This window comes from Gymnogyps californianus, chromosome 4 (genome assembly GCF_018139145.2).
Source record: "Gymnogyps californianus isolate 813 chromosome 4, ASM1813914v2, whole genome shotgun sequence".
Taxonomy (NCBI): domain Eukaryota; kingdom Metazoa; phylum Chordata; class Aves; order Accipitriformes; family Cathartidae; genus Gymnogyps; species Gymnogyps californianus.
Window position 1 is genome coordinate 75,712,628 of NC_059474.1, and position 14,444 is coordinate 75,727,071.

Here is a 14,444-nt window from a genome sequence, read left to right on the forward strand (position 1 = left end):
CTCCCCGCGCTCTGCTTTTACTGTCGCGGGCGGCGGTACCCGCTCAGTCCCGTGAGGGGAAGCGGGGCGGCGGCTGAGGCGAGCTACGAGCGGGCCGGTGTGGCGGTTACGCCGCACGAGACACACCTTCCACCCGCCCCCCCCCTTCTTCCTCCCCCTCACGCTCCCGCCAACGCCACCTGGCCGCGCGGGGCACTGGGGCGGGGGAAGCGCGCAGGCGCGCTGGTGGCGGCGGCGGCACCTCTCGCGAGCGGAGGGCCGTTGGGCTGGAGGGGCGTGTCCGCACCCAATTCGCCCGCGGGGCGCGAGCTTGCCGGGGGCGGTGCCGCCTCGCCCGGGCACCAATGGGAAGCGGGCGAGCGGTGGGCGGAGGCGCGGGGCGCGGCGCGGCGCGGCGGCCGCCTCGCGTCTCTCTGGGCGCGAGCGGGGCGGAGCCGTCGGGCGGGCAGGCGCTGGCCTGGCAGTGATGGCGGACGATGGGGATGGGAGGCTAAGGACTGAGGGGAGCAGCGACGGCGGCCTAGGGGGCGGGGGCGCGGGGGAGCCGCCGGCCGGCGCGGCGGCGGCGGCGGCGGTGGTGGGCGGTGAGATGCTGCTGAACGTGGGGCTGCTGGCGCTGGCGCTGCTGGCGGCCTACCGGCTGTACCTGCGCTGGGGGACGCGGAGCGGGCCGGGGGGCGTGGCCCGGCAGAGCCAGGCCGCCGCTCTGCCGCGGATGAAGCGGCGGGATTTCTCCCTGGAGCAGCTGCGCGAGTTCGACGGGGCCCGCAACCCTCGCATCCTCCTGGCTGTCAACGGCAAAGTCTTCGACGTGACCAAAGGCAGCAAGTTCTACGGGCCCGGTGAGACGCCGGGGCCGGGGGGGGGGTCCTTCGGGCGGAAGCCGCTCTCCCGCCGTGCCCGGCGGGGGCCCCGCGCCGCCCCTCGGCTGCCCGCCGCGTTTTCGGGCGGCGCTGGCGGGAGGCGGCGCTGGGGAGGACGGCGGGGATCCGCTGCGGCGGGCGTGCCCTGCCGCCGGGGGCTCCTCGCTGACGGCGCCGGGGCCTCACCCCCACCTGGGGGGGCGGTGGGCTTCGGGAAGGCCTCACTCCGGCCCTTGGGTTTAGGTCGGGCGGCCAGTCCCGTGCTCGCTGCCCGCACCCGTGATAGGGCCGCCGGCTGCCTGCGGTGGTGTCAGATGGGAAACAGCCGTGCAAACCGCGACCCGGCCCTGGTCGCAGCGGTCCGCAACCCCTTACTAGGCCGGCCTGCCTGCCTGGGGCCTAACGGTAGTTTTAAATAGGTGATGCAAAACGGGTCTGGGTTCTGTTCAGGCATCCGTCACGCATTCATTTTTCTAGTTGCTTAGATTTGGATGTGCAATGTTTAATTTTTTTTTTTTCCCTGTCTTTTCTAGTAGGTTTCCCAAGTGCAACTGAGCAATGCTTCCTTCATGCTAGCTCTTACGGTTCAGGAAAGAAAAAAAACAGCTGGTTACTTACTTAGGTGCAAATGCCATATTGTGTATGAATTTTAACCAGGATAGAGGCAAGCAGTGAGAAATCAGGGACTGACATGTTGCTACCGTTGAGAAGAGTGCAGAAATCAACACAATCTCTTAAATAGAAAGACAGACAATACAGTTTTTTGGAGTGGAAATGTATACTTCAAAGGTTAAGAAAAGCATGCTTCAAAGGCAATGTTATGTTTCCGTATTCACGTTATAGATTGTGAAACTGCAGCATATTTTCTTGTAATAAACAGTGTTCTTAATAATGAGGTGGATAAACTTACTAGTGAGCACTGTGTTCACATCTGATGCCAAAGGAAATGAGGGTTATGACTGCTGATAATTTTCATCCTTAAACAATGGTGGTTTGGAAAACTTGATCTAATCAAATTATGCAGGAGTTTTTGTAGTAGGTATGGCAGGTGTCCTTGTATGAGGGGTGGAGGAGAGAGAGGATACTCCCCCCCAGAAATAGTTCCAGTTAAGTAATTATTATTATTTAATAATCTTAGTTTACAAAAAGAAAAATACAGAACTGGCATGTTGCAAGTCTTTGGTTCTTACCAGAGAAGTGAGAAGCAGTTGTACAGTTGAATTGGTAACACCAGTATTTTGTAACTGTTGTTACCCTCAAAGTTTGTGATACCAGCTCTGCTACCAGTCGCAGAAATTGAAACTGCCATAATTGAATCAAAATGCTTTTCTGACTGGATGCTGTAAAAGTTAACAATGAAATCTAAACTACCTTGCCATGCCTTGTTTTGTTTATTGACCAGTAAAGCTGAGAAAATGCAGTCTGGTGTGCTGCAGCTTTCATGACACTTAATCGGGCTAGTTCTTTTGTGTCTCGCACTTTAGGAGTTTTTAAACTGAGACCTATGTGCTGATATAAAATGCAGGTGCTACATTTGCTGCATGAAACTTAAAACACCCACCAGTAAGTTGACAGATTGTTTCATAAATTACTCCATGAAATAATACTGAACAATAATCTAAACATGCACTTAACTCTTTTGTGTATCCAACATAAATTAAATTTTAGACTCTCCACTGTAGATATCATCACTGGTTCACATTGTTAACCTCTGGAGGTCTATTATTGTGAGGAAGCTAAAGCTTTATGTTCTAGGACATCAGTCGGCTTTTTTGATAACTGGCAGCAGCTGGTTTCCCTAAAGCAGTGCTTCCAGCTTTTCGTGGAGAGGGACAAAGGCTTCCCCCCCGTAGTGAAAGATTGCCTTTTTATAACAGAACTGACATCATCTTTTTCTATCAGATCTCTGTTACTTGGGACCATGCACATTAGGATGGTGATGCTCAACCTGTGCATCATCAGCTGTGTCTTTTCTGCCAAACGTGTTGATTTTTGAATAGTGCTGATGTGGTTTCCCTGTACGGATGCATGTCGGGGAATATTTTCTTGCAATTGTTTTGTGGCTGAAAAGAAAAAAAGCTAGTAGGTGGTTTGCAGGCCTTAAAAGATCTGAGAAGAGTTAGGTGGAAAAGTCTTCTACAGCTGGTTGAGACCTTTTCAGAAAGACTTCAGTCAGAGTAGCCAGATGTCCACAGCAGTTCTCTTGGTAATTTTATGCCTCATAGCTGGAGTATACCAAGACAAATGCAAAGCGTGCCAACAAAGCCATGGCCAAATTTTGTTTAACACAAGAAACAGTTGAGGGCACTGGCTTTGCTGACATTGCAGGCTCGGACTGTGAGCCTTTTATACTTGGTTGAGGTACTGATACGAAATACTGCTTCAGCTTTGAAGGCAGCAAAAAGCATTGGCTGAGGGCTCACTATCAAATCTGAAGTATGTCTTGACTGCTGGGTTAATGTTGAATAATGTGGCTGTCTCAGAAGGCTTCTGATGTCTTGAAATTAAGATCTGTTCTTTTTTTTTTTCCTTCAGTGTAGTTTGGATGCAAAGGTCTTCCTTACTTTTCTACTTATAGCAGAAGGCTAAAAATGCACACACTTGTCATCTAGTCCAGATTTTTGTCCAGCAGTTGAGATTCCATTAAAATTCCCACCAAGCTTCTGATTTTATTAGAAGCTCTCCAGTTTTTAAGTTTCCGTCCACTGAATCCTGTTATGCTTTGGTCTGTTTAATTGAAAAGCCCTTTACATACATACAGTTAAGATATTTTTAAAAATTGATAGACTGTTGAAGTCATCCTTTCAAACAGCCATGATTGAAAACTTCAGTTTCTTGAACATGTCATCAAAATGTTTTCCAAATTTTTTGTTTTTTCTCATGTTGTCTTCTTTAAGCCTTCCACAGTTTATCTCATTGGTATCCTGTTAGTCTTTGGAATGTCTAATGCATTTTAGCTAAGAGCAAGAAAAGGTTATATCACACATTTAACTGTCTGTGCCTCCAAAAATCACTTCGTTTACATTGAACTCTTAATTTAAAACTTCACTTGCCAAGTTCTTTTCCAAAATGCTGCTTCCTGGGCTAGTCCTCTGTCCTGCAAGTATACCCGTTGTTTCAACACTTCACTTTTAGTTGTATTAAATGCCACCTCTGTTTGTGCCCAGATGAGTAAGTGTCCTAGAATGCTCTGCTTGGTTATTAATTTAATTAATTACCTTTTCCTTTATCACCCGCAAACTCTAAAAGAAAGAAAGTAAACAATTAGCGGCTCACTATTAAAAATATCATGTAACCAGAATTTCAGAGAAGCTGTTTTGGGGTGGTTTCCCCATCTATAATCACATCTCATGACTTAGAGTCTAACGATTGATACCTTTAGCGTGTGCTGTGTTGGTGAGACAGTTTTTACTGTTTCATTTATTGCGACATTTAATTTCATGTTTGTTTGTATCAAGATTCCTGGTAGTATATTGGTCAATAGAAGGGCATAGTAAGAGTTAAAGTAACATTAGCAAGTCTTAATATTTAGCATTTAAATTGGCATGCCAAGATAATACTGTAAACAGGTTTTGATTAACTTACCAAATACTTTGTGCGGTTATGAAAAATATATGGCTTTGAGCATGACAAAGCAAGATGAGATGCAATCCAGTGTATACAACTGTTCCACGTCACTTCTTGGTTCTTAATGTTTAATGATTTTAAAAAAATCAATTTCCTGACTTTCCTTCGCTGCAATACGTTGTCACTGTCAACTCATTTCTCATCCCACTCTTGTCTTTCAAAGTGTCACGAAGATTCCTGCTTTCCAGTTTGCCAAGAGGATTAGATTAGGTAGTAGTATTTCCTTACACAAAAATTTCCATCATAGTTCATTTTTCATGAGGGGAAAATTACCTTTATTTCATGTTGCAAATCCAGTTAAGAACTGTGCTTTCTGATGTTAAATACTTCGAAAAATTCTGTAGGAAACAGCTGTCATTTTTTCCCATCACTTGTATGAAAATAATCTGATGCTTTTAGACTTCCTTTGGAATTGAGTGCTGTAAACTTCATTGTGTCTCTATATAAAAGATGGCACTGATGCTTTTCAATATATCCTTTACAAGGGTATGGTTAGAGTGAAATGTTACAGGAGGGACATCATGTATATTGTGTCTGGAGAATTCTGTTAAGGGTGGCCTTATCTTAAGAACACAACAGGCTGAGGGTTTACAGATAAGTACAGAGGATAAGACTGGGGGGAAAGAAGTGCTTCCTGTAAGATGTGTATCTTCTCTGTGGTTTTGATGTTTGTCAGCCATTTGGTGTCTCTGTAATGGAGGTGTCTCTCGCCCTGGGACTCAGCTTTTCAAACAAACAGCGTTTCTGGATAAAGAAGCTAAGTTCCTACCGGAAGCAGTAAAACTAAAAAGGTGTATACATGCATATTGACGAGAGATTGTTTCCATACTTCTGATTAAAGGGAGTAGTGCCCTTGCCACCAGGATGAAGGGGTTGTTCTAAGCCCTCAGTCCATGTTGACGGAGAGCAGTAAAGCGGTTTTGTGCAGGAAGATGCATCACTCTGTCTCCTCCTCTGCTTCTGCTTTGTGTGTCTGTCAGCTCTCTCTTTGTCTTTTTTTTTTCTTTTTCCTTTTTTAATAACCTGAATATATTCCTTAAAACTTGAACAACTGTGTGTTTGATAAAATGTCTCTGTAAATCCCTAGTTCCCAGTTAAACATTCCAGTCACCTGAGGTTTGAGGGGCCTGATCAAGCAGGTGTGCTCAAAGCAAGATATATTAGGATGTGATAGTGGCATCATTGTTAATGACATATAGATGTTAAATCCAGTACATAGCAGTGTAGCTCTCTTTCATTTAATCAAAAAACCTGGCCAGCATTGCTTGCCTTATTATGAAATAAACTAGTGGCCAGCGCGTTTTTCACTAAAGCAAGATGTGGGATCTAGGTCCTCCTCAAGTATGGAGCTGTCTTTCAGAAATCTCCTGACTACTGAACTACTGGCTCTTCTAGTAGTACTCGTTGTCTGCCCCTTTAGTTGAAATTGGGTCCTTGATTCTTGCGCTCTTTTTTACAGAATTAAAAAGGAAGCAAGCGAAAGAGAGAGTGAGGCCCTCTGGTCTTGTGCCTAAGAAGTCAGGTTTAGACCCTTCTTTCTAAGCAGTTCCCACCTTAGCATGTAGACATTGTGGATCGCTCTCCTAAGAACACTTACTTTCCATGCAAGTTGTAACTTAAAATTGACCCACATCTTTCCTTTCACGTAAATCTGGAGCAGTGAAGTTAAAATTATGTCACCTTGAATTCCAAGTGATAAATGTTATTAGAAAGCTGCTGCTTTCAAGCTGCATCTCAAAGTGGCTTTGTCTAATTTGTAGCTTTTTCATTCCCTCATAAAAGATGCAACACTGAACAAACACGTGTCAGGATTCAGATGGAAAATTTTAAACAGACCGTGGAGATTTCGCTTTGATTTGGAGTGGAAAAGGTAGACAAAGTGGTAGGATAGCGCAGCTGTCAATAATTTTGTGATCCCTTTGTTCCTTTAACGTAACTTAAGAGATTAGTCTTTATTCTTGTCTGCAGTTTAAGAAACGTTGTCCATGAATTTCAAAGCTTCAGACAAAACTGGTTTTATTTCCAGTGGCCGCGCGGCCCACAGATGCAAAGAACATCTGGTATGCTTTCCATATTTGGTGATTGCTTGGAAGTGCTTTTTGACTACTTGAAGAAACCAAAGCTGGTGTAAAACTGAACCATGTTAACCTGTGCAGTTTCTTCAGAGAGCTTGGATGGACCTTGTGAGAATGCATACAATTCTTAGACTACAAATCACTTCATTAGGTATAAAGTCCACATGCAGCTATCTGTGGTGCAGTCCCTGGGCTGACAGTTGGAGCAATCCAAAGTTCAGTATACGCTGTTCACCTTTGTTACTAGTCTTGGAGCAATAGTCTGGGATGTTCTGCAAAGCTAGTATAGAACTGAAATGGTCAGATAGCCTCTTCGGTAAACCAAGAATATCTACTGAAAAGTTGAACACCAGCATAAGTTTTGCTGGGGGAACTATTGGCCAAACCAGTTGAAAATTGAAACACGTGCTGTTCCAAGATGCAGTTTAGCCTGTTTTGGAGCAAATTACTAGAAGCAGTACTTCCAAATAAAAACTTCAGCTTGGACAGCTTCGTATCTCAAATTTTTAAATACAGTGCTTTAACATTAAATTTATTTTTCCTCGCCTGCTGTTGTTTTAGGGTGTCGGCAAAAAGAAACTAAATCTTCACTTGAGAACCAAAACAGGGCTAGGAGATGCAGAAATCCTGAGTGCAGGAATTGGAAAGGTATTTTTACTGGCTGAAGAGACTTTGATTTTGCCAATTCTCAAGCTGCCCAGTTCATTTGTGAATAAAGATGAATGTCAGGCTGGAACAAGACGTCAAATTCATCAAGGTGGCCAGATTTTTAACTGGATTCTGAAAGAAAGTGAGGATCTGCTGGTGGTGGGTAGCAACATTTTGCGTGCATTGTAGCTTAGAGGAGGGCATACTTTATACAAGGTAGAGTTGTAAGGTAAACGAGTACTTTACACAGGGGAAAAAGGCAGTGTATAAATGTGGTAGAGATGTGGAGATATGTAGGCAAATACGTAGTCTTGATAACTGTTTGGTCTCAGCACTAAAATAAACAAAGGCTCTGAAACAAAGTGTTTTAATATGTGAAAGCAATCATGGGAAGAAAAGCATTCTTCAAGGAACAAAGTTTTCCTTCATGTAAGGCTCATAGCTATGTGTAGCCAAGTAACATGTAGCAGACATGTTTTAATGAGTTTTGACACTTCCCTGCCTTTCCTTTCATTGTTGCAAGATGCCAAATAGGAGTGTGAGAATTTTTTAAAGAAATACTTGACTATGAAAAAGCTAATCTGGGGGTACAGCAAAAGAAAACCACTGAAATTTTCTGATAGGGTCTCGAAAAATCAGTTTGGTATATGTACCCGTGCTAATAGCATCTCTTTTTGCGATATCTTCAGTATGTATATCATGTCATGGTGCAATCAATTATTTAGAACAGGAGCCAGTCTAAATAGGTAGGCAGACAAAAGGAAAGAAGGACTATGGGTAGGGCTTGCAGAGTAAATTGCATCTGGTCATGAAAGAAGTCTGTGGGAGTATGTCTAGGATTGCACTAATGTGTCTACCTCAGAATTGTGTTCTTGAAGCATATTTTTCTCCCCAGGGTTCTCCATGCTGGCACCTTCCTGGATGTTTCTCCAAGTGCAACGAAATCTGATAGGCAAAATACCTTTTTAAGACTGTTCCACCAGTATTTATGTAAAAGTGAATAATAGACTAGGGCTTATAGCAAAACCCCAGACTTGTATATTCTGTATTAATATAAAATACTGTACTTAATCTCTGTGTAAAAGTATCTGAATGGAAGCTTTAAATCTTGAAGTAGATTCCGTATACTGAGATGTCTGAACTTCTGCTTTAGCAACCGTGCAACTAAGGTGAAGCCAGGCTTGTACTTTTTTTTTTAAATAATCATAATTCAGTATTTGCCTTTTAGTAAAGGATCAAAGAATAGGACACATTTATAAGTTACATTTGCAGAGCTAGAATTTGAGATGCTGTCTACCAAGTCCAAAGGCTGGTTTTTACTAGTTAGCATTCTGTTGAGTGCTTGGACCTGGCTTGATGGTTTCTCTGTGACTCCTGAATACTTCTGTAGTAAACATGCTGGAATGTTAACATATAAATTCAATTTTAGAAAAGAAAAAAAAAATGGTATAATAGCATCTGACATTACAATATATTTGCAGAAATTTTGCATCCATTAATCTTAATGCAAACTGATACATTCTAAAAGCATTCATGCTTTCAACTAAGTATATTACTGAGATGCAAGGGTGTTCAGGGCTTCATACTGATAAATGTAATGTAATTCTCTTTTTAATAGAAGTAATTGGAATCAAGCTGGTGGGCCAAGAGGTGGCATCTCAGCAGGTGCTGCAAAACTCCATAAATCACTAAATGCAGGGCAGAAGGGGAACAGCGTGCTTTTCTAACTCTGGTTAGCCAGAATTTTGAAAACGCATTATGCAAACAGCTAGTTGGGTTTATGGAAATATTTGTTTTAAACACTTCAGAGATAGGAAAAACTGGGGACAAAATACTGTTGGTGGGGAGGTTAAGTAGCAATTTATAATTGCTCTTAAGGATTTACTGACTGTGTGTCGTCTTTGTAAGAGCTGTTTATAGCTCCTGTGTTCTTCATTCAGAACATCAAAAACTAGATCACTTGAATGATAGCTGTTTTGGAGTGAAGCAAGACTTTTTGTTTGAAGAAGGTCTATGTTATGTTGCAAATGATGGCCATCGCTACGTCTTACCCTGTTTTATGGGAAGTGACTGAGCATGCAAAATGCGTAGATTAAATACCTTGATTATATAGATTAATTTCAGTCTCTGAATCCTGTCTTTCAAATAAACATCTAATTCAGCATGCAAATAGGAAAGATAGAGTTCACAAGCCCTCTTGACTTTGTTTCTCTTAAGTAGCATAAATGTAGTTCCTGATCCTAGAGATAGTTATTGTGAATGCCGTTCCTGGAGCTAAATATCTGACAGGACAAGCATAGAGATGCTGTTAATCATTATGGTTGTCTCTTACGGCCAGACTTGTACAGTGCAAGCTTCCAGTTGATAGATCTTTCTCTGCTGTGTACTTCTTGTGAAATTTTGCTTTTAAATCAGTTGGTTTATTTCCAGAGAGACAAGGGAATTGTCTTTGGCACACAAGACACCCTTCTGTTCTCAGGTTTGACTGTAAGCTACTTAAAATGCCAAGCACTCTGGGGTGGAGAGACGACACCAGTTCTGGTGAGGACGTAGTTTCTTCTAATCCATATGGTACTCGGGTTCCCTGCCTCAGGAGTTCTTCCTGCTGCATTCAGCCTCTGTCTCAACCCTGAAGTCAATGCCCGGCAAGAGCAGATAGGTGTGGTGGCTGGAGCAAGCGGCCTGGGAGGAAACCAGCCTTTCTGAATGATTTCGTGTGGCTCGTCGTGGTGCAGAAGAGGTCTGAGGTGCTACAGCAGGCAATAGAGGGGGTGAAGGACAGTGTGTTGCCACTTGCTTGTGTTCATTCTTGCCCATGGGTGCTGCCTTTTCTTCAGGCTGACAGCCACTGTCGTCTTCTGAGAGGTAAGCCAGAGAAGGGTTCTGGCCTATTTATCTTCAAGTAGTGACCGCTCTTTAGAATGCCTTGGGCATTTCCCTGTTGCTTAGCTGCTGCAGTTAGTGCAGAAAACTTTAAAGAAGTGGTGTGTTGTTTTGTTTTGTTTTAATTGAGCTGAATTAAGGTATTTGTTTTTAGGTCAAGAAAATCTAAGATAACAGTCTGCTTAAAGTTCTTTAGATTAAGTAAAATTCGGGAAAGCTAGTTACCAACCTTGTCCTGAAAGTTGTTGGTTTGCAAATCATCCAGTTGTCTTTGTAATAACATTTGACAGTCATTGCTCAAAATTTTATTAGCATATTTGTGCTGCTTTGCATCAGTCAAAAAGCACAAAGGAAGTAGTTGCTTTACATTCTTAACATGAAGATTTGTGCACTTTTCAAGAACAATACAGGATAGGTGTATGGGTGATCTGCTGTCCAAAATAAATGAGATTATTTCCACAGAAGAAAGAAATGTGTCAAAAGACACACTGTGTGTCAAGTATGTTGAAAGTTGTGGTGGTTCTATAAGTGAAGTTATTAATTAGCACTCAAGTTCTATTTATTGATAAAATTCAATGGATTTCTAATTAAGATGTCTGTACCATTTGCTTCTATTCATGCCTGACTTGTAAATATTCTATGTTTTGCATAATAGAAGTGCGTTCCTTTTGAATTCCAGCCTCCAGTCCCTTTGGAATTTCCATCAACTGACTTGCATCAAATGACAGGGATTTTTCCAGATTCCCCTTCAAAGCTATTTTCCTGGTTCTGCTTCTCTCAGCAGACTTTATCTCCTAGTGATACTTAAGATTGAATTGCAGTGCTGTTGAATGTCGAACAGCCGTGGTGTTGAACCTACTGCTGTTCCCATCACTGTAGAAGTTTAATGTATCGCTTCGGCAGACTATATAAAGAACTGAGATTGGTCACCATAAACAAAGACTTGAAGGTATTGATTTTGTCTTTTTGTTTTCAGAGGGTCCATATGGAATATTTGCTGGCAGAGATGCCTCCAGGGGACTAGCAACTTTCTGTCTAGATAAAGATGCACTCAGAGATGAATATGATGACCTATCGGACTTAAATGCTGTACAGATGGAAAGTGTAAGAGAGTGGGAAATGCAATTTAAAGGTAAATTCTCAAAATTAGCAGCGCATCTTTAGCTTAAGAAAATGCTTTTAATAAAAATGACTGATTTGGGCTTGGGGCAGCTTTTAAAGAGATGTTGACAGTAACATTAATAATGCAATGTAACTTTCTTAGGAAAAGACCAGGGATTTCAGGCCTTTCTTCCATAGAGAGAATTCCACTATATCCCACTATAGCTTTTTCAGCCTTTTAGTTTTATACAAGAAAGCTGTTCTCAGCTCTTCAGCAGGGAAGTTCACTCTCGAATCTCAGTGTAGCTTAGCTGATGGAATTCCTGCTTGCAGGTTGTTGGCTTTGGATGCCATGGAATTATGATTAGGACTAAGAGTTGTTTTGGCACGAAGGGTTGAACAAGTTTGCCTTGAAATCATTTCTCAAGAGTATGGAAGTATGCCTCTGGAGGGAGGGGGAGTCATTTTTCACATTAATTGAAACCAAAACAGGCTGAGGGAATTTGTGTCGGTTTTAATAGTGGCATTTTCAGCTATTGTGTGATAAAGCTTGCCTGATTAGCTGCAGGAGAATTGAAACAAAGTACTCGGAGTAGAGAAAGTAGTGAGCAGCAATGGTAGCGAGATTGTTTTAGGAGGCTGAGCTTGCTGATAAATTGCCATCAATTTCAGTGATTCAGGTTCAGAACCTTAGTGTGTAGGAGAAGTGAATTTGCAGCAGTGCAGGCTAACTAGCAAATGCAGCTGTATTTGATTGTAATGGAACCATAAATCTTTTTCAGAAAAATACGACTACGTAGGTAGACTCCTAAAACCAGGGGAAGAACCATCAGAATACACAGATGAGGAAGATACCAAGGATCACACTAAACAGGAATGAACTTTGTAAACAACCAAAGTCAGGGGCCTTCGGAACTGCAACCTCTTATTCCCCATCACAGAATGTCCTGCATCTTTGGGTACAGTTCATCTGCTGCGAAAAACATTCAACAGGTTTTGTACAAGGAAAATAATATACTCACAAATGAAGATTTGAATACTAGACATTATTTGTGCTGCCAGACTTTTTGTTGCAGTTTATTTGTAATGTCTGGTTAGGCTTCTTAGTGAAGAGGGGCCAGGGATTGAAAGGCAAAAACGCTATTCCTTTTTATCAGTAAGCTGAAGCCTTCAAATAGTATATATTACAAGCTCTCTAAAAGACGTGAGTCTTCAAGCTCAGTGGAAGGTTTGAATCTTGTTTTGTGTGTCTTCTCCTTCAGCATTAAAAAAAGATGTACTCATGTACATCAGTATCAGTAGGTTAGACTACTGAAACTGGTGTTAAAATGTGAATTTCCGATTTTGTTTTGTATGTGGGCGTTAGTAGCCCTGGCAGAATACTTCAGTTCTCTAAGAGAAGTCCATGTAGATTAGGATGGGGGTAAAATTCATCCTTTTCTCAAAAGGATTGGGTAAAACTGTTTCCTCTGCAACAACTATTATCTGAAGCCTGCCTCTCCCCCCTTTTCCCATCCTCCAAATCAAATCAAATCAAATATTAATTGTGCCTTATTTCGCTTACATAGACTTGAATTGTTTTAAGGGACAGCCCCAAAATTGTGGTTTCATAGTCACTACGAGCAGCATCGAGACTGAAGTTAGAATGTTCTGTTGACTGGAAAACCTTGATGTCATTCTGTGTATAGAATGTAAAAGAGGAATACTCAGTGTTACTGCCATATGTTAATACTACATATACTTAAATTAGCATTGTGATGGCCAAATGCATACTCCCATGCTTCTTTTTAAGTAATTACAAACACACACAAAAGTCACCCTTCCTCCTCTTCCAGAAGCTGCCTAACTTTTGGGAGCGTAGCCTTCACACCCCTGTAGAGTGAAGGGGCGTGCGCGCGTGTGTATGTGTGCGTGTCTGAATGCAAGACTTGGGAGGGATTATTTCTGCAGATATTGTAAATACGAGTACCATTTTAATAAAGCATGTACAATACCAAAAGTGCTGTCAGACTTTATGTAGATGCTGTTAAGCAGAGCTGGAACATGATGGAATACAAAGTAAGGGGAAGAGGTCCTGGATGTGAAACGTCCACCGCTATTAACACTGTTCCTTGTCCTCGTGGGGTTATTTTTCCTTTCAAGTCCCAGCTTTTGAAGAATCTTGAAGACTTATTCAGGTAAGCTGTATTTAAGAGACTAAACCTATGCCAATGCATTTATGGTGGAAAAAAAATAAGGGATGTAAATAAAGGAGAAGCATTTTAGGAAATCACATAATGTACGGTAAAAGGAGCACGTAAGGTACAGTAAAAGGAGCATGTCTTATGGCATTAATAGGACAAGAATGCTGGAGATCTATACATGGGTATCACTCAACAAATTGTAGAAATTTCACCGTCTGTTCTGCTAAATTCATAACGGTGACACTATTATAAAGTTCATGACTTGCAGCTTTATGGCTTACGTCTGTACCTCTGTTTGCAGATTTTACCTGTGCTAAGCCTATAGTAACAGATTTCTATATATACATTCTGTTGAACTGTAGACTGTGAAATTCCAGGGACTACTTCCTTTTATACTATTTGGCTGAAAGAGGATTTATATTGATGTAAATGAAATAAACAAACAAAAATCCTCCGTTGAATCATGTGCAACTCACGTGTCCTAGAAGGCAGGTTGAATTCTCTTCCTTGTATATCCAAGCTTGGAACAGAATAGTTTTATCACAGAAGTAGCAACAATACTGGAGCCATTTCTCCACAGAAGTTAGGGTACGCTTGCAGGTTCTTGTAGAGGCTGAACAATCCAGTTAGGTGTGTGGCTGTTCAGCTACCGGCTGTAATTCAGTAAAGCGCTGGTTTCTGCTTAGGTCACATCCTTATAAGCTGAGCATTGGCACAGTGTCCAGACTTCAGTTTGCATGTTAGTACTATAATAAGTGTCTGCTAACCATCTAACGCTGCTGAAACGCTGGGCATGCCAGTGTAACTAACCACAAAAATATGTGTTTCAGATGGAACAATGGAAGCTACTAAGGGATAAAGAAAAGCTTGCTTGCATAGGACAGGAGCTAGGAGTACTTAAGCACCAGTTCTTTATCTGGATGCTTCACTAGGGAATTTTTTTTCTTTTAACTAAATCTCACTGTAAAAAGTTTTACACTACGCTTCATTTACAGTATGCCTTCCACTTTTAGCTTTTGCGCCAGCTGTTGCACTTCGTCATGGCACCAGATGCATATAGCTGT

At 42.1% G+C, this 14,444-nt stretch overlaps 1 protein-coding gene across 1 annotated transcript; it reads left to right on the plus strand.

The window, feature by feature from the left end:
- Nucleotides 1-559: 559 nt before the first annotated feature.
- Nucleotides 560-13,847, plus strand: PGRMC2 (progesterone receptor membrane component 2; the record flags this gene model as incomplete). The annotated part of the gene is made up of 3 exons (XM_050896414.1): nucleotides 560-842; nucleotides 11,073-11,228; nucleotides 11,980-13,847. Coding segments are annotated over 3 exons (537 nt in total), but the record flags the coding sequence as incomplete, so codon positions are not given.
- Between the last annotated feature and the right edge of the window lie 597 nt (nucleotides 13,848-14,444).